Source organism: Macrobrachium nipponense, chromosome 2 (genome assembly GCF_015104395.2).
Source record: "Macrobrachium nipponense isolate FS-2020 chromosome 2, ASM1510439v2, whole genome shotgun sequence".
In the NCBI taxonomy this organism is placed as follows: domain Eukaryota; kingdom Metazoa; phylum Arthropoda; class Malacostraca; order Decapoda; family Palaemonidae; genus Macrobrachium; species Macrobrachium nipponense.
This window is the reverse complement of record NC_087201.1, coordinates 100,510,246-100,536,342: the sequence shown is the minus strand read 5'-3', so window position 1 is coordinate 100,536,342 and position 26,097 is coordinate 100,510,246. Positions and strand designations below refer to the sequence as shown.

Here is a 26,097-nt window from a genome sequence, read left to right as displayed (position 1 = left end):
CAGTTCACAAAGGTCTCTATCGAATACCACTCCTTTTCCATAACTAAATTTCATGTGTGGTCTAATTTCTTTTATCGTATCATCTTTCTCGAATTTCTTCACTGTCAGGATGTATGACTGTGTCTTTGATTTAGCATGAATTAGGACACTGCCTTTGCCAAACCTTGAGATGTTCCCCATGTCAATACAGCCAACCTTTTTTTGGATGTATCTGCTAAATTTGTAGTAATTATAATTTTTCTCCCTAGCAGATACTACCAACCACATTGGAGGTTTTGGTGTTCTAATGTGGTTTTGGTGTTCTTTCAAAAGCGTCATCGTCATTCAAATTTGGCTGAGCCACTTGTACCCATTGTGATGGTCTGTAAGCATCCATATTTTTAGGGGCCCTGTCGGTCAGTGCTCCCTTGACAATCTGTTTACAAATCTATATGTTATTGATACTGCTGATGGGTCTGAGTGCAACTTCATGTTTTCCAAAAGTCAGCCATGCCTCCCATTTTTTCTCACTTTCATCAAAGTTCATCCTCAACTCTTCTATTTTGCCAAAACTACCAAACAAAAGAGAGAGAGTCTCATAATCACATTCCAAGGTAATGTGCTTTACATGCAACACCCTCAAACTATCTACTGTGTTCCCACAATGGGTTCTTTTTAATTTATGATGAATACCCTGAGAAGCAGTACCACCACTGGAGCATTCCATATCCACGGTCAAGTTCATGTCACGGGTCATTATCTGTGCCAAATCATCATCAAAAGGACCAGGGGTACTAGAATCCTTATGGTTACTAGTCATATAATCTTTATAACGAAAAAATAAGAAAAATTAAACCTGAAAATATTAAAAAAATATCATCAGCCTTTCATAACGTTTATTCTTCCACCAATGGCACAAGTGAGAGCTGACTCCCAAATGTTTGTGTCCCTACCCTACCCCAATGGGGATGGCACAACATGGTTAGAGTGGCGCAAGTGTAAGCCAAACACGCTTGCTAGGACTGAGAATATTACAAGAATACAATCATCCCCACCCTAACCACGTTATGGCCAAACTGGAAAGAATGCCGAGAGTCCTATCCCCAGAACCAGAACCCGCCCTGGAATCCGTGGTCCAGCCCTGAAGAATAGTTCTGCCCTTGAGTTATCAATCTGATATCTCTCAGGTCCAAACATTATTGGGTAATTGATGATCCTACCACAGCTCCCATTATTTAGCTTCGGATATAAACCCAATCCCAGCTATGATATCTTTTTCCATTTGTCAGGTCCAATAAATTTTACAAAAGGTGGAAAATTCCACAATATTACTCCAAATGAATATATACAAAAAAATATGAGACTCTTGGACTCAAACCCGGGAACTAATTCCTGGGGTTCAAGAGCCCCCTCACCATGTCAAGGTGGTCCCATATCGAGGGGGCCCTACCCTATGGGAATGGCCCTAACATAACTTGTGTATAAAACATGTAGGCCCAACCAACTTGGTGGGACAGACATCACTGAAATAAAAAATGCAATAATTCAAACTCTACTTACTGTCAGACAAAAGATAAAGAATGGCAGGAGTCCTACCACCAGGACCAACACACCTCTGGAATCCAGCTACAAAAGATAGTTTCCCCATTCAGATTTCAATATGAATATTCATATTAAAATCTTTTATGTCCAAACTTTTTGGGTTAGTGAGCGACTAATACCAATGCAGCCATTAGCTTTCGTGATAGAATTCAGTCCTAGTGATAGTACTATTGTTCATTTGCAAGCAAACCTTCAGTCTTAACAATAGGATAATTTTCTAGCCCTTAGCTGCATCCGGTTAAACAATCAGATTGAAAAGCAAGGAATCTGTGAGATCTTGAAATGCGTGCGTATATCGGGTGAAAACTGGTCAAAGACCACGCACCCATGCTTTTGTGTTTAGTCTTTTTCTTAACTGCCTGGGTGACCGACGCCATTGCTTACTCTCCGCCATCCTGGTTGTTTGCCCATTTTTGCTCTTTTGCTTGTGTGTGTGTGTGTGCTTGTGTTATCATGGCTTCCTCTATATCTTTTCGGCCTCACCAACATATGTACCCAGGAACTCGAGGTTTCCCGTATTCTTGTTTCCCATCCCACGTGCAGTAATTGTCGTACTAATTTTTGTACTATAACGAATCCCTGCCCAGAATGTAGTGCGTGACCTAAATTGCAGTGGAAGATATTTTATAGTAAGAGGGAGCATTGTAGAGTTTCTACTCTTCCTTCGTGGGAAGGGTTTTCATCACGTTGCCCAAATGCTTCAACCTCTTCCTCTGTCACACCCCATGATTCTAGAGTTTGTGTGCCTGTCTCCTTCCTTTTCTTGCATTAATTCGTCGTTGGAAGTATCGGGAGGCTCTCAGGCTGATTTAATGTGTAATGTTGCTCCCTCTCCCTCTGGGGTTAATTTGCTTCCTGGGAGGGAGAAGGCTATTTCATCAGTTTCTTCTCTTTCAGGATCAGAAGTGTCCAAAATGGGGATGCTCTTAGCGTCGCTTGGTCTACGGGGTTCACCCTCCTTGGAGGGTTTGTTGACACATTTCATGGATGCTCGCCTCACCCCTCAGGCGCCCCCCAGCTCTACCTTCTCACCCTGGCCTTCTCTGTGTTGGTGCCTGCAGTCAGCCATTTTATAGTGCGCTGCCTGAGTATCATCTTTGCTCCGCCAGCGAGGTCTACTGCTAGCTTAGGTCAGGGGGAGGCCATGACGTTTTTCTCAGCGCTGTTGGTGACGTCACTCCCAGTTCCATCGGTGACGTCACTCCCTGCTACATTGGTGTCATCGGTTGGGACCTCTTGCGGATCCGTCTGAGGCTTTATGTCATGCGGTTCTTAAGAGATTGGAATCTGTTTTGAAGGACAGATTTGCTGCCTTCTCTGCTAAGAAGGCTGTGAGCTAAGAGGGTGTAAGAGAGGAGTACTGTCTTCCTCCCCTCCATCTCCACCGCATCGGCATATCAAGCGTTGGAGGGTTAAAGACTTAGTTATTTCTTTGTCGAGTGAAGAGCGTTCCTGAGAGTGTTAGTGTTTCGTCTCCTTTCCCTGCGCAATCTGCTGTTACTGTTTTGTCCTCTTCTTCAGGACATGAGCATGTTGTGGCCTCACACATGTGTGCATGTTGGTAATTTATCTGCTGGTTCTGCTCCAGTACCTATTCGTCGTCGTAAGGATCTTAAGGCACCTGTGAAAAGATCAAAAGTTGTAAATGTGGAAGTGTGCAGCCTTCCCCTCCCGATGATGCTGTTTGTGGTTCAACTCGAGGAATTCTTGTTCTGTGTCAAGAGTTTGTACGTATGTATGCTCCACACGGGCGCATATGTGGACATGTACGCGAGTCATCTATTGCGAGTGTTCGTAGTAGTGTTCCAAGTATTGTGATTGGTTCATTGCAGGAGTTGATGCGTGGCTCCAGTACAGACATGTCTTTGGTATCTGTGTTGGCTGGTGCTTCAGGTTCTTTATCTGGGTCTGCAGTTGGTTTGCACGAGGAAGGTGTTGAATAAGTCTGCATCTTCTCGTCATCGGTCTCCATCACCAGAGCAGGAGGAAGGAGACACATAATAGTTTTTGTCTTCCTTTACAGCGGTTGTTGATCTCATTTGTGGGTTTACCAATCTGGAGATTAGGGCTCAAGCTCGGTCATCTTTCACTCCTACTTACTTGGAAGCCTTGCTGGGGGCTACGCAAGATCCTAAGTCGTCTTTTCAGCTTCCTTTATCGAGTCATGTCCAGTCAGCCTTGCTGAAGGTGAACGTCTGTGTCAGACCAGGATGGGTCTCTTTGGTCAAAGGGTTCTTCCAAGTTGCTTCCTCCACCACTCATGAGGCATAGGAAGTATTATGCTATGAACTCTATCTGCTTGTTGCCTCGACATCTTAACCCAGACATCATACGTCTCAAGCCAGGGTTGACTTTGAAGCAGGTGAGGTCCGTGGCGCTGTCCTTGTCTTTGCAGGATGCCTCAGCTTTGGCGTCTATGGCAGCCTCCATGTTCCAGACAGTGTCATGGTTAGACTTGAGGTTGAAGGCCATTGCCAAGATTGCGTCTGACAGGTCTGCAGAAGGGTTGGTGAGTGCTTCTCTTGCCAGTTTGTTGCAGTCTGGGGGCAAGGCGTTTTCGTATGTTGCCCAACTTGAGTGTCAATTTGTGGACTAATCTTCTGATCATTAGAGATGCAACGTTGTCCAGGATGTCAAGATTGGTTGACCTTGAGTCCTTGGCACTCAGGAATGGGGATCTGTTGGATTTTCAGTTCCTGTTTCCTCGGACTGAGCTGGAGGACGTGATAGACCGGCAGCAAGCTGACACAAAGAGGACAAGTTGGTGCACCAGGCTGTCTCCAAGTCAGAGTCTCATTCTTGGAGACATTCCCCTCCTCCTCCTCCTCCTGTTCAGCAACAAATGCAGAGATCGTCGCCTAGTAAGCCGTCTAGAAGTTCTGCTTTGGCTGGGCCCTCCCATTCGTCATCTCAGCCTAAGTTGGATGACCAATGTCCCTTTCGGCCCCACTCTTACAGGTCAAGGAGGGGCTCCAGGGGTAGAAATAAGAGGGGGTTGTCGATAGGTTGGGCACCTCTCCCTCTCCTTTGCCATGGGTAGGGGGGGTGCCTGGCGGGCCAGTGGGCCAAGTGGCAGAGTTATGGGGTGGGGAAGTGGGTAGTAGATGTCCTTCTGGTGGGGTATCTACTACTGTTCGACTTCTAACACCCCCCCTTCTCGGACAGATTTCTGCTCAGGCAAGTGTATTCCCCCGATTCTCCAAAGTTCTTAACTCTCCGGGAGGAAGTGCAGAAAATGCTGGACAAGGGTGCGATAGAGGAAGTGGTGCGTCCATTTCCGGGGTTTTACAGTCACATTTTCTTGGTACCAAAGGCATCAGGGGGCTGGAGGCCTGTGATCGACCAATCCACCTTGAATCATTTAATCAGGGAAACGAGGTTCAAGATGGAGACCCTGCGATCGGTGTTGGCAGCGGTGAGGAAAAACGACTTCATGTTGTCAATAGATCTAAGGGATATGTAATTCCAAATCTCCATTCATCCATTGTCCAGGAAGTTCCTTCGCTTCTCTCTCAGAGACAAGGTGTTCCAGTTCAAAGTCCTGAGCTTCGTATTGACCATGTCACCTCAGGTGTTCACAAGGGTCTTCTCTCTTGTCTTGACTTGGGCTCATGCTCAAGGGATCCATCTGCTGAGGTACCTCAACAACTGGTTGGTCTTAGCGAATTCCAGAGAGAAGCTGCTGCAGGACAGAGATCTGCATCAGTTTTGTCTGGAACTCGGTATCTTGGTGAACCTAGAGAAATCGAATCTTGTACCCAGTCAAAGAATTCTTTATCTATGCATGGTCATCAATACAGTAGTGTTGAGGGTTTTTCCTTCAGATCAGAGGTCGGAGAAGTTGCAAGTAGTGGCACATGACTTCCTGTCGCAGCCGGATCAGTCAGCTCATCAGTGGCAGGTTCTTCTGGGAATTTTATCTTCTCTGGAGAAGCTGGTCCCTCATGGGTGACTTCATCTTCGGTCTCTATAATGGAGACAGAGGGACTTCTGGTCTTCGGTGGGGGACTCACCCCTGATAAGGGTTCCTCTGTCCCTAGAAGTGAGAGAAGATCTTCGTTGGTGATTGGACGATCAGAATCTCCTGGAGAGTGTTCCTCTGCGCTCTCTTCCCCTGGACTTCTTCTGTTTTCGGATGCCTCCTTCGCAGGTTGGGGCGCTCATTTAGGCAGCATCATTACTTTGGGCATTTGGAGTTTGGAGGACAGAAGGCAACATACCAACGGGTTAGAGTTAAAGTAAGCCTTTCAGGGTCTGAAGGAATTTCAGGAGAAAGTAGAGGGACATTCTGTCATTCTCTTATCGAACACCACCATGGTGGTCACTTATGTGAACAAAGAGGGGGTCCTGGTTTCGCGTCAACTTCACACTTTGACAGTCGAGATTCACCAGTGGGTGGTAAACAATTTAGTTGAGCTCTCAGCCAGGTACTATATCCTGGGCAAAAGGAATGTTGTTGCAGACAAGCTCAGTCGTCGTGATCAAGTCCTAGTCACAGCGTGGTCCCTTCATCAGGTCATGACGGACAGGCTTTTCCAGGTTATGGGGAGACCTATGCTGGACCTCTTTGCAACCCGGTTCATCAGGAAAAGTTTTTTTCTGTTCGATAGTTCCAGATCCTCTGGCGTTAGCGGAGGACGAGTTCCAAAATCTTTGGGACAACCTGGAGGTGTATGCCTTCCCTCTGTTTTGTTTGATCCACCAAGTACTGAACAGGATGATGAACTCTCAAAATCTCAGGATGACATTAGTAGCTCTTCTGTGGCTGCAAGTGGAATGGTTTCCGGATCTGCTGTCGTTGTCAGAGGTGCCGAGGGAGATTCCCCCTTGGCAGCATCTTCTTTGTCAGCCACACAAAGAAAGATTCCACCAGTCAGTAGAATCCCTGTCTCTTCACGTTTGGAGGTTATCAAGTATCTCCTCTGAGTGAGATGCTTTTCTCAGAAGAAGCAGGACATATGTACAGTAATCTCAGGAAATCTAACTCTGCCATTTAACCCTCTTACGCCGGAGCGGTAAATAAAAAATTGTCTCCCGTGTGCCGGAGGGGTTTCGGAGTGAGCGCGGAAGCGGAAAAAATATTTTTTTTAAAAACTCACAGCTCGCTTAGTTTTCAAGATTAAGAGTTCATTTTTGGCTCCTCTTTTTGTCATTGCCTGAAGTTTAGTATGCAACCATCAGAAATGAAAAAAATTATCATTATCATATATAAATAATGCGATATATGATAGCGCAAAAACGAAATTTCATATATAATTGTATTCAAATCGCGCTGTGCGCAAAACGGTTAAAGGTAACAAGTTACTTTTTTTCGTTGTAATGTACACTAAATTGCGATAAAAGCAACACAGAGAAAATATTATCACAAAATATTGCATGAATTCGTAACGCTCGGACATAAACAAATATTTTTTTTAAAAAATTCACCATAAATCTAAATATTGTCCTAGAGACTTCCAATTTCTTTCAAAATGAAGATAAATGATTGAATATTACTATACTGTAAGCTTACAATTGCAGTTTTCGACCATATCTGACGAGTTAAAGTTGACCGAATGTCGAATTTTTATATATATATTTTTTATATGCAATTATTTCGGAAATAAGAAAAGCTACAACCTTCAAATATTTTTCGTTTTATTCTACATGAAATTGCGCACATTTTCATATATAAAACTCTATGAAATGCCTAATATGAAACGGAGCAAATATTCCGAGAATGGGACGTACGTATTTCGGAGATTTGTGGCGGAGAATCCGCGCGTGGAGGGAAGGAAAATTTTTTTTAAATTCACCATAAATCTAAATATTTTGCTAGAGACTTCGAATTTGTTTCAAGATGAAGATAAATGACTGAATATTACTAGACTGTAAGATTTTAGCTTACAATTGCGTTTTTTCGACCATTTCGGTAGTCAAAGTTGACCGAACATGGTTTTTTTTCTATTTATCGTGATTTATATGCAAATATTTCGAAAATGAGAAAAGCTACAACCTTCAATTATTTTTTGGTTGTATTCTACATGAAATTGCGCACATTTTCATATATAAAACTTTATGTAACGGCTAATTTAAAATGGTGCAAACATTACCACAATCGCACGTATGATTTTTTCGGAAGAGTTACCGCGCGGACGTAAAGAAAATGTTATTTTTTTCATAATTTCACCATAAATCGAAATATTGCGCTAGAGACTTCCAATTTGTTGCAAAATGAAGGTAAATGCTTGAATATTACTAGAATATAAGCGTTTTAGCTTACAATTGCGTTTTTTGACCATTTTGGTAGAGTCAAAGTTGACCAAAGGATGAAATTTTGGCAATTATCGTTATTTATATGAAAATATCTCAAAACTGATAAAAGCTACAACCATGGGTTTTTTTTAGTTGTATTGAGCATGAAATTGCGCACATTTCCATATATAAAACTTTATATAACGACTAATTTTAAAATGGTGCAAACATTACCACAATCACATGTATGATTTTTTTCGGAAGAGTTGTCGCACGGACGCAAGGAAAGTTTTTTCATAAATTCACCATAAATCGAAATATTGTGCTAGAGACTTCCAATTAGTTGCAAAATTAAGGTAAATGATTGAATATTACTAAAATATAAGCGTTTTAGCTTACAATTGCGTTTTTTCGACCATTTCGGTAGAGTCAAAGTTGACCGAAGGTTGAAATTTTGGCAATTATCGTTATTTATATGAAAATATCTCAAAACTGATAAAAGCTACAATCATGAGTATTTTATTGTTGTATTCTACATAAAAATGCGCACATTTTCATATATAATACTTCATGTAACAGCTAATTTACAATGGTACAAAAATTATGTCAAAGTGACGAAATAATTTCAGAGATGTGTCACAGATACTTTTTAGTGCGGCAAGAAAGAAATTCGCGCTTGCGCGCCTGCGTAACGATTGTAAACAAATCATCACCTTGATCCGTGAACTCCCAGCATCCCCCAAGGCGCGTGATTCAAAAGTTTTAGGCTGGTAGGCCTATAAGTATTTTTCCGCGAATTTTAAAAAAAACTTTTGTAAGTCGATGTAAAATACGTCCAGTCGGCACACGGGAGACAAAAACTGTTGACGTACAATACGTCCAGTCGGCGTAAGAGGGTTAACAAGGTAAATATAGTTCCCTGCTGGAGAGTGGTTTTCGTGCTCTGCTGCCGATCCGGTGGTCCGAAGTTCGATTCCCAGCTCTGCCAATGCGGAATCAGATTAATTTATTTCTGGTGATAGAAATTAATGTCTCGATATAGTGTGGTTCGGATCCCACAATAACCTGTAGGTCCCGTTGCTAGGTGACCAGTTGGTTCCTGGCCCTGTAAAAATATCTAATCCTTCGGGCCAGCCCTAGGAGAGCTGTTAATCAGCTCAGTAGTCTGGTAAAACTAAGATATACTTAACTTAACCAAGGTAAATGGGCAATCTACTGTGATTGGTGTTATAAACGGGGTTTTTCTCCACTCAAAACCTCTATTCAGCACATAACAGACTTTTTGGTCTTCCTCAGGGATGAGAAAGGCTTGTCCGTTTCCACTATTAGAGGATACAGGGCGGCCCGGAGTTTAGTGTTACATCTTAGTGGTGTTGACATCTCATCCTGGGAACTCTCCTTGCTGTTTAAAGGGTTTGAGCAGTTGCGTTCTCCGAGGGAGCTTAAGCCTCCAACGTGGGATGTTTCCTTGGTCCTGAGAATTTTCACTAAAGCTCCCTATGAGCCTTACATCATTCATCAGACAGGAACCTGACACTCAAAATGGGTTTCCTCTTGGCCTTGGCTTCTTCAAAAAGAGTTGGGGATGCCAGGTTCGCCTCATTTTCCATTCTATCTCTAGATGACTTTGTGGGCAGTGATTCTCAAGAACTGGTTGTGTCCTGTCAGGGCTAGAACACATGACGTCAGGGGTATTGGTCCCTCTCTGGCTTTCAAGAAGAATTTGGCTGTTCATAAGAGTTCTGAGTGCTGGTACTCGGTTACACCAGTCCATGTTCACCTCTTTCTATCTTAAGGATGTTGCCTACAGATCTATGGACACTTTTTCCTTGGGTCCTGTGGTGTCTGTCCAACCGATTGTATGGAAAAGAGAATAAGTGAGTTGGCTGGTCTTATTCGGGCGGGTTGAGGAATAGACATGTCACTTGTGTTCAATCAGTCAAACCCTCTATTCAGTAGCATATACTCCACTCTCTAGCAAGGAGGTGTGTGGAGTGATAACAAATCCTGATGCATTTGTTTGTTATCGAACAGTCAGAATATCTCTTCAGTTCCCTACTGCAATGAATCTTCTCATATATTACTGTATGTAACCCAGTTGGCCAAGTTGTTGGATATCAGTTTATCTAGCTTCTCATGGGCATTAGTTCCTCTCCTGTAGATATTTCTTTTGGAGTTGGACTGGTGGGTTGGCCCCCAGCCGGTTTAGGATGTCTGTGCCTCCCACAAAGTATAAGTCTATCCTATTGTTAAGACTGAAAGTTTGTTCGCATATGAACAAATGACAAATTTTCTAAGACAATTTCTATTTTTCATACCTACAAACCTGAGGTCGTAACATTTTACTGCCCACCTTTAGCCACCCCTCTGTCATCTTATGACATCCTGGATTGTCAGATCTCACAGATTCCTTGCTTTTCAGTCTCCAATTGTTTAACCGGATCCAGCTGGGCACTAGAAAATTATCCTATTGTTAAGAACTCAGGTTTGTAGCTATGAAAAATACAAATTGTCTTAGAAAATTTGTCATTTTTAATTTATCAAGCTTAAGAAAACGGGGTGTTTGAGAAGTTGGAGAGCAAGACAAAGACAAGTAAACTGCATGAAATATATAATTGTATTCATGCAGCTGGGGTAATACACCACACTACAAAGTGTACTGACAGTTAGAGAGAGAGAGAGAGAGAGAGAGAGAGAGAGAGAGAGAGAGAGAGAGAGAGAGAGAGATATCCTGCCTGTTTCCCCAGTTAATGTTCTTGCACCATTCACACACCTTCAACACTGAATATAAATATCTCATGGTGAAACCATGTGGCTTTATCAAGGAATTCTCTCACTGAGATTTTAGACCATTAGAAAAAATACTTTGTATAGAAACAAATGTTTAAAAAACTATTTTGGATAAACTATATGCAAATGTAAAAAAAATATAAGCTTTCAAAATGCAAATTAATCCCATTTTAGGAATACTTAGTCAGTTTTTCAATTAATTTCTCCCCTTAATATCACACATGCTCAGGTCAAGTAGCTATAAGGGTAAACTTACATTTAAGAGACTTCCTAACTGTAAACAATACATTAAAATACAGCAAGTTCCCTCTAATTCTTCTTTCTGAATGTCCAGATAGGGGATAATAAAATAATTTACAAAACAAAGTAATATGAGTATTCTAACATGGATACTTTTAATCAATGAAGGTATCAGTAACTTTTATTAGTCTTGAGGTTTAATGTGTGAAAATGAAGGTGCAAATTATTTCAAGTAAAGCATTTTAAAAAGATTACTATTTTGTACAATAGTAAATAAAAATTTTCCATAAAAAGACATTTCCCATTTATACTCAGGGCAAAACAAATTTCAAATATTCTGTAAGGAAAGCGTGAATATTGCCACTGCACGTAATAGCAAATAAGCATTATTCTGTTAAAATGAAAAGTTACTTCCATGAACACTGACTTCACTAAAATATATTTTTAAATCAAAACCCTATATAACAGCCAAAATCTTGTACAGGTAGGGTATATAGTACTCAAATGACAAACACCAATAGTATGTTCTATAAAGCTATCCTTTACCATGAAAGTAAAACTATGCACCTAACACAATAAAACTAATGCAAATATATCTCCAACAGGGAAACAAATGAATTCTTAACAGAAATAAGGTAACATATTTGAGTGAACTTTTTCCTTGACACTAAAACAAGTACCCATGAATATTAAAGAACAGTTAAATTCAGACACAAAAACAAAATCCTGCTTTGTCTCAGCTACTAAATTACATTTGCTGATAAGAAATAATGTCTTGTATGTTACATTAGAGTGCTAGCATAAATAATATGTTACAATTCAGAACAGTAGTCTAATCAGTCTATGATTACTTAATTTCTTCTCAAAATGATAATCCTAATTAAGAGATATGCTTCATGGAAGGGAGGTATTTCCACTGGCTGCACACTTCTTCGCACCATAGGTCTTGAAAGGTCTCTTACGCTGAGGATAAAAATTTTAAATCGTTAAATAACAAATGTAATGTACATTTACAAGAAATAATGCACATCACAATAAAAAGAAATTTATAATTTTAGTAAAAGGAAGAACACTCTACAGGAGAAGCATTAAGATGCATGAATGGCTTCTAAAGACCTAAACCCTTTACATGAAATTCCAAAACAAAAACCTTTAAAATACAAGCAGTCCCATGTTATCGGTGGCGGTGTGTGTGTGTGTGTGTGTGTTTGGTGTGGGGGGGGGGGGCGATACATATTCTTGTGCGTGAGTGAGTTTGTGTGTTCCCATGCCTGGGGTGTGCTGATAAGCGAAAACCGCCATTAACCAAAATTTGGTGATTTATGACGCCATAATGGGGCTGATAACTGGTTATGGTGGCATAAGCACCTCTACAGCCATAAGCATCCTTATGGCACCAATAACTGGAACTCAGTCCTTTATGGTGCCATAAAACTGGATCGCCAATAACAGAGTCCACCAATAACTTGGGACTGACTGTACAAGTTTTTCAAGTGCTGAAATGATAGACAAACAAAAATAAGAGTCGACCAAGCCTATTTGTGGTTCAGGATTCGATGCTTCACCTGTTTGCAGATTTTTCTGTGGAATGTATATCCACATTATACATGGAAAATTTGCCTATTTTTGGCCGGATATTGTGTCTTAATGATAAATATTATAACACATAATAGAGTATAAACAGACTCAGAATAAGACGGCACTTTCTATCGTCCTCAGCAAATGCTAATACCTATACCTAATTTACCTACATGAAAAACCACAAGAAGAAGAAGTGGTTATGTCCATATGGACCGTCATATTGTTTATGTACGACCAAAATCCAACCAAGCCGCCATTCCTTCCCATTGGTCAATGCAGGATGATCCCTTACCCAAATCCCATGTCTTTTCATCAGCGAAGGGGGAGGGTTCTGGGGACTCAACAGCAACTACCAAACATAGGTTTTTCCTAGGTCAAAACCTGTTTTTTGATAGCGTAATCATTGTCTCATCCTCAAAGAGCTTCACAAAGAAATTGACAGGTAACGAAAAGCTATTGAATTTTAATCCCAACAACCGAAAAACAATTTTGGTTCAGGGTCAAACCACGTTTCAAGGACCCATTCTTTATTCCAAATACCTTTAGGTTTGGTAACAAAGAACATGAAACTAGTGCAAACTTATGTTTTTTAGGGTGAAGCTCTGTGGTGACTTACCTAAGCATGGTGGGTATGGTTGCAGTATTGTCAAACCTTCCGCAGTGTTAGTTAGCATACCCGCCTGTTAGGAATACCCATGGTTTGCCGCTGTAGTGCCTATGGGTCAACACCATCCATGTCACTTACTGATACACAGAGTAGTTGAATTTGTTCGAGTTTGTGGCAAGTGTTGCTAAAGTGTAGGGAAAAAAAGACTTTTTGAGATGTCTGCCGTGACCTCTAGGTAAACTTTAAGTGTTTGAACATGGGATAATGTTTTGTCTACCAATTCTAGTCTAATTAGAATAGGAGATTTCCTTCTTAAAGGAATCCCATTCTTGGCTAGGAATGACAGGCCAGAGGACAATAATAACTGATGGTCAGCAATTTGTGTGATGTATTGTCGCCGTCTATGTGAGCCCAGTTTGCTAATATGAGCTCCTAATGCTAATGCAATAAAAAAGATTGCATATTGTAGCCACTCAGTTCATCTATACAGCTGTCAAACTCTTGCAAAGACTTATCCATACTATCAACTACCTCCTTACTACTAAGTTTCCTTCCCACTGAACTCCCACTTATCCCTGTTAACTTAAACCTACATACACTATAAGTATCATTCCTTTCCTCAAAGTCATCCGCATTACACACTTATCAACCATTCGTATCCTACCACTAACACCCTTATCATGCCGTTCATGTTTCTTCCTTCCACTTCCTTTCTCTACACTCTTCTGCTTTCTTCCATACTCCACCAACACTAACTGTTGATCTCCCAGACCCATTTGTTCACTGACACCCAGCTTATACTTATTCACCCTCAACCATTCACTCATCGGATTCTCCCGAACATACTGCCACACACTAGAGGACCCACCAAACTGAATCCCCTTAACAACTAGTTTCCCAAATTCCCAGCCTGACTCATCCTCTTTTGCCTATACACACTCGCCACATGACCATCCATTCCACATTCGACACATTTCGCTCATGGTTCTTTACACATCCTCGCATAATGTCCATTCTTTCCACAGTTGCCGCAAACCACATTCATATGAGGACCCAACATCCACTAGCTACATGCCCTATCTGTCCACACTTGTAACATTTAACATCCCTATCTTTCTTACATTCACTCACTATATAACCTGTCTGTCCACACCAGAAACACACTCCTAACACCCACCAACATTCATTCTTCTTATGTCCTTGCTTTCCATATCTATGGCACTGCTGTCCTCGTTCACGACTAACGGACCCTACCCTTCCAATGCTTGCACTCCAATCCCTCTTAGGTTAAATAAACTTACATTACTTGCTCTCACACTCCTATCAACCACTCGCTCTGCCACTTGCCTCGGTCCTTCTAAAACTGCCTCCCTATAGCTCTTAAACTCTGGTATACCCTCAGCCAATTTAGTCCTAACACTAATACTTCTACTCTTTCATACACCCATCTAACTCATAATCCTCTACTATTTCGAAAATGTGGTTCTACGCTAACCTTTCATTTGTCCATCGCATTTTCTCCTTACATTTCAGACTTAAAAACTCATACACAATCTCAGGCACAGTCACAAATAACTTCCTCACTAACTCTTTACACTCATTTATCCCTTCGTCCCCAAACTTTTTCCTAGCTAATGTTTCCAACTTGCACACATACATTGACAATGACTCACCAACATTCATTCTTGCCTCTTCAAAATCATGTTTTCTCCTATATCTAACGCTACTCTTTATCCTCTTTGCCTGTTCCACAATCCTGGCTTTCACACTCTCATACGGCACATTCCCTACACTCATAATTGCCCCATACATACTCAACAAAAATCTCTTCAAAAAGCTACCCAACTTTCTTGCCCAGACTCTCGTTACCCCCATACTTAGCCGCACAATACTTCTCATATTCCTTAATAAAAATCCCCTACATCCCTACTACAATATTTCTCGTACTGTGCACAACGGGGTACCTCTCTCATATACATGGCCTTTTGTACTTCCTGTTCATTCTCAATCTCACTGTTACTACTTCCATTCTGATCCCTCTTAACCTCTTCCGAATACAATGAATCAACTTCCATACTAACATCCATGCTCTTGATTACATTCTTCTTACCCTTCTTTTTACCTGCCTGATTCCACTCACCGCTATATAAATCACTCTTAGCCCTTTCCCCAACGTATTCAGTCCTAGTCTCATCCTGTCAGTCATCCTTACTAGTCTTCTTTCCCTTAGTCTTCTTCTTTTCCTAAACCTCTTCTTATTCTTGTCCTCAGGTTTTCCCTTATACTGTGTCTTCCCCTTCTTTCCCTTACTTATCACAACCAAATAACCTTCATCACTCGTACTCTTATCCACTTGGTCTTTCACTTTCTTAATTGCTCCTCGCCCATCAAAAGACCCAGTTGGCCTACCTCCTACTGCTCACTCTCCCATGAATCCCTTCATCATCTCCTGCACTGCATTCATCATTACTCCAAATTTTGCGTCCATCTTCTCAATTATTCTCTCTTCCGCTCCTTTCACCTTTTCTTTCGTTTCCACTTTCGCACTCCTTAGCATTCCTCTATTTTCTCTAACTCGCTCTTCAGCTCTTTCACACTCTACCCTCAACCTCTCATTCTCTACTTCCAATCGTTCTCTCACGTTTCTCTCCAACCTTAACTCCTCCTTCAGCCTCTCTACCTCACTCAATCATTCCATCCTAAATTTCCTCACCACTCATACACACTAGCCTAGACCAATCATCCTGCAGCTGCCAAATCAGCAGTCCCTGTTCAGGCGCCAAAAATTACTGTGGCAGAATCAAAGCTAAGTAAATAAAAATAAGCAAGCTCCCCACAGTTACTTTAATTGTACTGGCTGACAAAATTTCCCACAGCCACACTTTCCTCTTTACATTACTTTTTACTCGCACAACCACCGCCGAGTATCACAACACAAAACAGACAAACACCAAAACTGCACAATAACTCAAAAAACAACACCCCAATCACCACACAAACAACCACCAATAGCTCGAAAACAACTGCCAAATCATGTGCCATCTCCAGCCCAGCTCAACAAACCACCAACACCAACACTGTCCCCAACTGCCAACTCACAGACACCAAATCTTACAACCAACCTCTTCAACTTCAACAATCACCAGACAAACACACGTACAACAACCACTAAACATCAATACCAACCAAGAAAACACCAAACAACTCTGGTTACTTCTGAATTTGACTGTCTTTTCCGACTTACTGACTTCTTATGACTTCCGTAACACTACTCCCACTCATATACTTGGTGATCGCCACAACAGACAACAACTCATATGCTTACGCCCACCATCAAACCACTCCCATTTATTCCTCCACCAATTTTGTACTCTCTTTCATGCAACCCTCCAAGACGTTGTCAAATTTAAACTACCATCATTAATCCTCTATAGCCCAATCAAAGGATGGCTAGCAATACCATATTGAGAGGAGGTGAGTATCATCCCGACCTCTTAATGTAGTACACTGCAGTCATGTTGTCTAGAACCAACCAAATGTCTCTTCAGGAGGTATGAATATTTTGAGACAAAAAGACAGCCATCAGCTCCAGGAAATTGATGACAATTACTCAGAGTAACTGAACACCTCTCTGCCACCTGACGATCCTCCCAACCTGTCAATGAGGCATCTGTGTGTATTGTCACTCATACAGACTGAAGAGTCAGGGTGATCTGTATTGCCTGAGATTCCTTCCAGGATCAAGGATCCAACTTTTTTAATCTTTTGATAAAGTCGGTCTCTCATCTTGTTTGTTGCATATGATAGCTAGAATTTGTTCACATTCATTTGTTATTATTATATCATTATCATTATAAAAGTAGTTTAACCAGACCACTGAGCTGATTTTCAGCTCTCCTAGGGCTGGCCCGAAGGATTAGATAAAATGCCAGGTGTTAGCCCTGAGGCTAAGAACTGGGACCAAATAGGTAATTCAATATAAAATAAATAGGCAAATGCTTTCAATCTAGAACACACACATGCAATAAATATATTTACTCATGTTCCCCGTACATACATACTAAAAAGGTATATTAAGATTCAGAATTAGTCAAATAACTTTTTAAAATTTTGCTTTAAAACTCATTAAGTGCTCTAAGGATTTAGATTTTATTAATTAAATCACAATTCCTCAGAAAAGTAAAAATCGTAACTACTGAAAATGTAAAAAGATTCATACAAAATCTAACTTATTGGTTTATTGCCAAAAGTTGAGAGTCTCTGCTGGTCATACTTTGGACACTCACACAACACATGTCAGACAGTTATCAACACCTTGCGCTCTGGGCACACAAGAGCAGGGTCACATGGGCTGCTCAGCAAGTGCCCATGTGTCAGACGAGTGTCAGGATTACTTTGTATGTCTCTCTCTGATATACTGAACTCCATTTCTTAACAACCAGTTTTATTTATTTTATTATTTTCAGGCTCTTCATTCCATGCATTTTGCCATTCATCCACAATTACTGTTTTCATATATCTTATATAATCACTAGTAGGGATGTTTACATTTGCTCTTAACATGTGGACTCCTTCTTTAGCTGCTTTATCAACCTCTTCATTTCCTTTTATTCCTACATGGGCAGGGATCCAACATATTTCAATATTTGGAGTGAAAACTTAATCTGTTGTACTAAGTTGAGGCCAAACGGCATTACTTTGAAAGAGTAGGCTGCTTTCCTAGTCTGAAGCCTAGAAATGGGCGGAAGTGTCTTGCTACTGGAACATGATAGTAGGCATCTGTAAGATCTATAGAGTGGTGACGGCCCCATGGGGAAGTAAGGTCCGCACCTGTGAAATGGTCAGCATCCGGAACTTGTCGCAACGAATGAATAAGTTCAGACGGGACAGGTCTAGAATTATTCTTCGCTTGTTTGAGCCTTTCTTTGGCACGCTGAACAAGCGACCTTGAAATTTTAAATGCTTGACTCTTGACACTACTCCTTTTTGAAGGAGTTCCTGAGAGTATTCTACCAATTCCGCTGTTGGTTGCTGATAAAAGGTGTTGAATGGAGGGGGACCTTTGAGCCAACTCCATCCTCGACCTTTGGACACAATGCTTTGGGCCCATTTGCTGAACCTCCAGCGGTGAGAAAGAGGAACAGCCTCCCTCCTACCTGGGAATTCTCACTGGTTTGATGAAGGGCGTGCACCACGTCCTCCTTGGGAACCCTTGCCTCGGTTGGAGGCTCTTCCGCCGCCCCGTTGACGGAAGGCGCCTCTAGCTCTGCTACCCCTGCCAAACCTGTTGAAGGTCTGAAAGGACTGGCTTTCAAACACTGGGTTGTAGGCAGGGGAGACAGTGTAGGAGGTCGAAGCCTGTGCCTGTTGCGGCGATTGTGTCAGCAGCACAAATTGTTGTTGTGGCTGCGTCTTAGAAGTCGAAGGTTGCAGTACTTGGGATACTGGAACCACCTGTACCAGAGTCTGCTGTTGAGGAGCCTGGAAGGGCTGGAATTTCCAAGGCTTCTTTTTCGACTTGGGATTCGATCCAGTGGACTCCGGTTTCCGTTTGGAGACCAGTCCCCAGCGAACCCTTAGACTCTGATTAAACCTGACTGCCTCGCAGTGAACTTCGTTCACTACAGAGGCCGGGAAGAGGTCAGAGCCCCAAATGGATAAGGCTATAAGCTTGTTAGGCTCATGGCGGATCGTGGCCCCCGCCAGTACATGTTTCCTGCAATTTCGTCTAGCTATGACGAAATCATACAAGTCACATTGCATAGAGTACAAAAGTGACTTAGCAATGATCTTGAATAATGGCTCTTCTCCGTAGATTAGAGCCGATACTTCCGTCATAACTAGCGAGTTGAGGGACCTGTACAGCCTCATCCTGGCGTCATACTCAGTCTGGATGAGGTTGTCTGACAGCCTGGGCAATCTCTCGCTGAAAAGAGTGATGACGCAGTCCGGCTTCAGCTTACCCACCGAAAAGGTGCCCGGAAGATCTACCCAGTGATCATCAGTTCCGGGGAGCAGAAGGGAAGTCGGTTCTGTCTCCCGGAGCTGGCCTGCTGCGCCTGATCCTGGGAAAGAATTACAGTCTCTTTCGGGACCTTGGTCTTCCCTGAGCTGCCAGGCCGGACTGTGGAAGTCCTGTCAAAGCATTTTCCCGGAGACCTGCAATGAGGTTCTCCTGGGTAACCAATCTGTCCGAGATAGCCCGGATATACTGCCCTGACTCCTCTAGAGAAGAAGACAATTGTACAAACATCTCCTGGAACTTGGATTGTACCAAGTTCCCGACCATGCTACCCATCTGCTGCATAATATTGGCCGAAATATTTGCAGAGGTGTCTCGGTCAAAGGGGGAAGGTTCTACCTTCTCTTTAGGAGTCCTGGGTCTGGCTCCTTTTGAGGTGGATGCCTCAGGGTCGGAGGAGAAGGGCTGAGCCCTCTCCTTAGAAGACTTAGACCTCGACCCTTTAGAGTAAGAAGTCAGCTTAGCCTTGTCAGCTCCGGGATGGTGAGCCGGAGACTTACGGGCAAGGCTGGTACCTGACTTCTTCGACAGGGACTTCTGCAGCGTTTTAAAGTCTCGCTTGCCTTTGACTTTAGGGATCGCCAAGGCGGACTTCGGTCTGACCGACTGAAGCCCCCTGGTGAATCCCTGAAAAGAGGTTGAAGTAGAAGGGGAAGAAGCTCTAGATGGACTCGAGGAAAGCCCTTGAGCCCCTACAGCACCTGCCTCACTCACATTCTTACCTGTGCCCATGCCTTCAACAGCCATGGGCTCGAGGTCTAGGTCCAGGGCAGCTACTTCCTTCGCGACCTCCTGCGTAGCAGCCTCCTCCGAAGGCTGAGAAACTTCCTCTTGGATGGATACGATCAGGGGAGATGCCACTTCGGGGTCCACGTAAGAGGTACTCTTCCCGCCAGGGAAGATGAGAGTGGCCATCTCCTTGGAGAGGATGTAGGGTTGGCCCTTGGTGACATTGCAGCCAAACCCACCAACCCAGGCCTTCAGGGTGGCAAGAGCAGTCTCCCAGATCGCTTGGGCGCCCTGAAAGAGAGGGTTAGTATTAATACTTAAGATTACTTAAATTAAACTGTAACTTAACTTAATGGACATATCAAAGAATATAGCCGTCATTGGTACTCATTGTATTACTGTGCAGGCTTTGAAACGCCACCTACCTCAGAGGAGACTTGGTCTACGAGCTCGTAGCATATAAGGCAACTCTCATGGTGCCATACCAGGGACTCGTTGAAGCGGATCGCGCAGGTGGCGTGGGTCCGGCAGACCTCGTGCCCACAGGGGTCTTGCAGTACGGCATTACAGCCTGACTCCATACAATGGGTGACCTGCAAGTGAAATAATACATGAGTATCACCACTAACGTTTCGGACTAAGTCCGTGATTATGATATGTCATAACGCCGGATTGTTCCGGTGTTAATAAGTAACAAGGTTCAGTCTCTACCTGCTCTTTGGCCGTGTATTGTGGTGAGTCGTCCGACAGGATCGGTAGAACCGCTTGAAACAGTGTGTCTCCGGCGATGCCGGAGAACAATGTAGTCACTGAATCAGGATAACCACCTAATCCATATGCGGAAGCGAGGAGACCAACACAAAACGGCGGAGTTATAAAATTATAAAACTCCGCCGTCGAGGAACTTAAAACTAGGATAAGTTGGGGGATATCCCTAGCGGGGTTGCGGGACTCCGCCAAACTTAAACTAAAGATAATGGATGTCATATATGTAATACCATGCATGCAACAAGCGTACTCTTATAGGGTGGCCGGAGCCTCCCCAGCAGTTCACAAACCTAAGGCGGACCTGGCTGCGCTGGGGTCCTGAATCCGCCGGAGCAGGAGGGGATGGTGATTAGCGGTAAGAGAACGCGACCTGAGAGTCGAGGAGAGCCGAGGCCAACCGAGCCTGGTGGCCAACCGAGGCTCGGCCGAGAAGGGCTCCCCCCTTACTCTACTGGGGAGAGCGGCAGGGAGCTGACCCGCTCGTCGAGAGCCCTCCAGCCACCTCCCCTGTCCCCCTTGAGAGAGGGGGGTAAGGGAGGATGCTCGGATCGGCTGCCTGAGACAGTGTGAGCGAGCATACCTCCCCCCAAGGTGGGGGGAGAGGGACTGGAAGGGCCGACGCGGGGTGGCTCATACGCGGTCGCCTGGAACTCTCTCGGCCGGGTGATCATCCACGTGGTGAGAAAGGCCAGGCGATCTAAGGAGGCCTATAGGCCAACCAAAGCCGTCTCAAGGAACATGTGATATACAAAATAACCATCCTATCCTAACATGGGGGAAAGGAAGAAAAATTTAGATGGTAGAGAAAGAGTAATGTCGTGGAGAAGCTGGGTCGAGCCAACCGGGAAGGATGGTCGAGCCTGGCGACTCCGAGCAGCTAGCCTATATGCTGTGATGAAAAAACGCGGGGCAGGTGGCCAGGGTGGCTCGAGGACAAGGGAGAAGAACCAGAGTCCTTCGGAAGGGTGCCTAACGAAGAGGTAACCTGACAACTAAAATGAACATGCATGCATGAAATTCTGAGCTGAAAGGAAATGACGTAGGCTACGAGCTGAGCGCGAGCTCGGATAACATCCCCCATCCGTGCGGATAAAATAACAAAACGTCAATAAATGCATCATCGAAATCATAGGAATGCACTGCTAAACAAGAATCGAGCCCAAACAGTATAAGGGACCGAATGGGGCACGAAACAAAGTAAAACGCAGGAGCGAGCCGAGAATGCGACGTGGGGACGGTGCCACATGGGACGCCGTCCATAAAAACCTAAATAATTCGGATAAATGTGCCCAGGGCAGCCCTAAAATGGTGTCAAACATTAATAGCAGTACTTAACTTGGATGCAGCAGCAGCTTGATGTTCCATGATGATGGATAAAGAATTCCACGAAAAACACAACACAGAGAAGAAAAAACGTGCGGTGTGGGTCGTGCTATCGAAAGGAATGACGTCAGAGGCGCTAGCCGTAACGGTAGCGGGCCTTAGATCAGCTCCTCTGTAGATGAGGGATATTGAAGGAGGATGAATCTAAATGGCAAAGGACCTCTGGTAGTGGTTTCACTCGCCCCAGAAACCATACCGACACCTTAAATAAGGTGAGCGAGCCAGAATATTCTGGCATTTCCATATTAGCTTTTTTCTCTGGTATTATAGCAATATTTATACCTTAGAAAAGTGTGCTAAAGGGACATTTCACTGGGCGACACAGGCCCTTGCCCAGAAATAGATTTTTCCTTCATCAAAATCCCTTTTATAGTGAATTTTTAAAAACACCTTTTCCTTACGTCCGGGTGGTAACTCTGCCGAAAAAGTCAGAAATTCTTTCGTCAGTTTGTCGTAACATTTGCACCGTCTTATATTAGCCGTAACATAAAGTTTTATATATGAAAATGTGCGCAATTTAATGTAGAATACAACAAAAAATAACTCATGGTTGTAGCTTTTATCAGTTTTGAAATATTTTCATATAAATAACGATAAATAGAAAAAATTTGACCTTCGGTCAACTTTAACTCGACTGAAATGGTTGAAAACTGCAATTGTAAGCTACAACACTTACAGTCGTCTAGTAATATTCAATCAGTTATCTTTATTTTGCAACAAACAGGAAGTCTCTAGCACAATATCTCAATTTATAGTTAATTTTTTGAAAAAAAACTTTTTTTTACATCCAAGCGTTACGAATTCATGCATCATATTGTGATAATATTTCCCTGTGTTGCTTTGATCGTTTTACAATTTGTTATATACAAAAATCATCGTAATTTAGTGCACAATACAACAAAAAAATTAACTCATTAGCTTTAACCGTTTTGCTCACAGCGTGATTTGTATACAATTTTATATGAAATTTTTTTTTTGCACTGTCATACATTCCAATATTTATATATGATAATGATATCTTTTTAATTTCTGATGGTTGCATACTAAAGTTCAGGCAATGACAAGAAAAGGAGCCAAAAATAAACTCTTACTCTTGAAAACTAAGTGTGCTGTGATATTTGAAAAAAGCTTTTTTTTCTGCTTTGGCGCTCACTCCCGAACCCTGCCAGCATACGGGAGACACTTTCGGAAATACCGGCTCTGCGTTTAAGGGTTAACATCTGCTGCTTATGTGAGGCTGCCAGGGAGGCAACTTCTGCTATTTGTTCCCCACCCTATCAACTGTGGTCATTGAAGTCATTGGGCCAGGACACCGAAATGCCCTGCCAACAATTTTCAGTGCCGACTTTGCTATCATGTAGGACATTGTGATAAGGGCTGCAAGTCAAAGAAGAAGGCTAACACACAGAGTGGCCAGTGGCCCATCAAGTGACAGTGCTACCCCACCTGCTTCAGGTAAACCTCAGGCCTAAAAAAGTCCAGCTGTTGTGTTGAAGCTGCTGGCAGGTCACCCACACCCATCTGTGTACTCCTTTCCCATGGCGGTGTTACATCTCGGATTCAGATTTTACCTGACACAGGCACCGAAGTCACCATCATTGGATCACAGCACCTTGATCTCTTGAAGATCCCTAGAAGCAGTCTGAAGCCTTTCTCTACAAATATAACAATAACTGTAGATGGCTCACTTATGAAACCTGCTCTGGGCACCTTCCAGGCCACCCTTACTCTTAACAAGCAGGCCTGTACTCTCAACAAGCAATCTTGTTCTGCCACTACGTATTATCTTACAGCCACTGTCTGGAACTAACCATCATCCCTCCTGACTTCCCCAAGCCAATTTATTGAAGTCAAATATGTGAAAAGGTCCAAGGGACTTTCCCTTTCTGCCACCACATCCCCTGCTGAGGATCTTAAGAAAGCACCACTCCAGCCAATGACAGGTCTCCTCCTATGAGGATTCACCTTAAGGATGGTGCAGTGCCCTTTGCTGTCCACACACCATGTCAGATCCCCTTTGCTTTCCGAACCCAGATCAAGGAAGTACTCGACTCCATGGTCACCCAAGGGATCAAGTCCACTGGTAAGGATCCTTCAGAATGGTGCCACCCCCTCGTCATGGTAGCTAAAAGCCTCAGGTGTGTGCATCACTGTCGGTCTCACCAAGCTCAACAACCAAGTCTCCCGACCATCACACCCTTCTCCAACTCCATTCGCTGCCATCCACAGTGTTGATTCAAAGACAAGGTATTTTACAACAGCAGATGCCTTATGTGGATATTGGCAGATGGAACTCACCGAAGACAATCAACATTTGATGACAGTCATCACACTGTATAGGTGATTCAAACACTGTAGAGGTCCAATGGGTTTGAGGACCAATGGGTTTCGCAGCTACAGGTGACGCCTTCTGCCTCTGCGGTGACATGGCCCTTCAAGGTATATAGAATTGCATTAAGTTGGTGGATGACAAACTTCTTTCTGATGAAAATTACTCAACACATCATCAGCGGATTCAGATACTTACCAAATGCCTCAAGTTCAAGATTACCCTTAAAAGGGATAAGTTCGTAGTTGCTGCACTCTGTGTGTCATTCTGTGGATACCAGCTCTCAGGAAAGGGCATATCGGCAGATCCTGGTAAGGTCAGTGCAATCCACAACTTTCCCCCTCCGAGTAACTTGACTGATGTCCGATTGTTCATGGGGTTGGTGAATCAGTTAGCCGAGTTCACCCCAGATGTTGCCACTGCAGCTCAACCACTACGCCCCGTGATGAGCTCTAAGAGAGCATTTATTTGGACTCTAGACCATGATGAGGCATTTCGTCGAGTCAAGGCCGCTCTAGTCAGCCCACCAGTTCTTGCCTCCTTCAACCCAGCCCTGCCAGTGATTCTCCAGACTGAAGCCTCCCACCTCTACAGGATTGGATATGCCCTCCTACAGGACCATGGTAACAGCAGACTTCGTCTTGTGCAGTGTGGCTCCCACTTCCTCACGGATGCTGAGTCTTGCTGTACCACCATTGAACTGGGGATGTTAGCTGTAGTCTGGGCTATGTCTAGGTGTCAGTTATACCTCACAGACCTCCAGCATTTTACCCTCATGATGGATCACCGACCACTCATCCCAATTTTTACCCACTACTCACTCGATCACGTCAAGAACCCCCACCTTTACCAACCGTCTAAAGGAAAAGATTTCAGTGTACCTCTACAAAGCAGTGTGGCAAGCTGGCAAGCAACTCTGCATTCCTGATGCTTTATCATGAGCCCCAGTCAGTCATCCCATTCCAGGGGATGAAATCACTTACGCTGATGCCCCAACACACCTAAGGAGCATTGTGACTGTCAATGCTGTCACCTGCGAGGAAGATTCTCTACCCCAGGAAGCTGACAGAACTCTCCAGGAATTCCAAGCCACAGCAAGAGCAGACCAGTCTTATACCTGTCTTCTAAACTGTGTGACTTCAGGATTCCCCTCAAACTGTTATGACCTTCACAACTCCTTACTACCATTCTGGAAAGCCACGAAGCGACGCGCTAGACAGACTGTTCTTTGGCCGGGCATCGACTCCGACATCAATAGTACTGTCAGAGCCTGTGAGTTATGTCAGGTGTTGCAACCCACTCTCTAACAGGAACCCCTTTTGAATGAGAATACCCTTCATTGTCACTGACCAACTCTCCAGGTGGCCCGTTGTTGTCCTGTGTAAAGGCAACACCACTGCCTCCAACACCGTAAGGATCTTTTGTCGCTACTTCAATGAGAGGACCAATGGCGGACCGCAATTCACCAGCCTAGATTTCCAGGATTTCTTGAAACACTGTCTGACCTGTTCTTTCTGAGTATTTGTGTTGTTTTAATTTGATGTTCAATTCTTTGCTGGTCTGACTTTAGCAAAATAAATCACTATCCATACATGGAATGTTGTATACAATATTGCTATCTTTTAGAGGGCTATTTTTTTATAAGCATATTTTTTACATTAATATATTTCCTACGAAATCCTGGTTTAAGTCACCAATATTCAAAATTCCACCTCGTTTCCTCCCAGAAATGCAATTACTCTGAAAATTTAGGCCTTAACTGGAGGACGAGGGGTTTGAACAAAAAAAAAAAAAAAAAAAACTAAACTTCTCAGGCATAGGGCCGATCTTACT

The 26,097-nt window shown here is 43.3% G+C and overlaps 1 protein-coding gene across 1 annotated transcript in view; it reads right to left on the bottom strand.

Annotated features, from left to right (window-relative positions):
* Nucleotides 1–10,964: 10,964 nt before the first annotated feature.
* The window catches only part of LOC135220846 (uncharacterized), a 70,561-nt gene continuing 55,428 nt past the window's right edge, over nucleotides 10,965–26,097 (bottom strand). Inside the window, exon 5 of the mRNA XM_064258406.1 lies at nucleotides 10,965–11,808. Coding sequence (XP_064114476.1) covers nucleotides 11,740–11,808 — 69 coding nt within the window. The 3' untranslated portion in view covers nucleotides 10,965–11,739. The remainder of the gene's footprint in view (nucleotides 11,809–26,097) is intronic.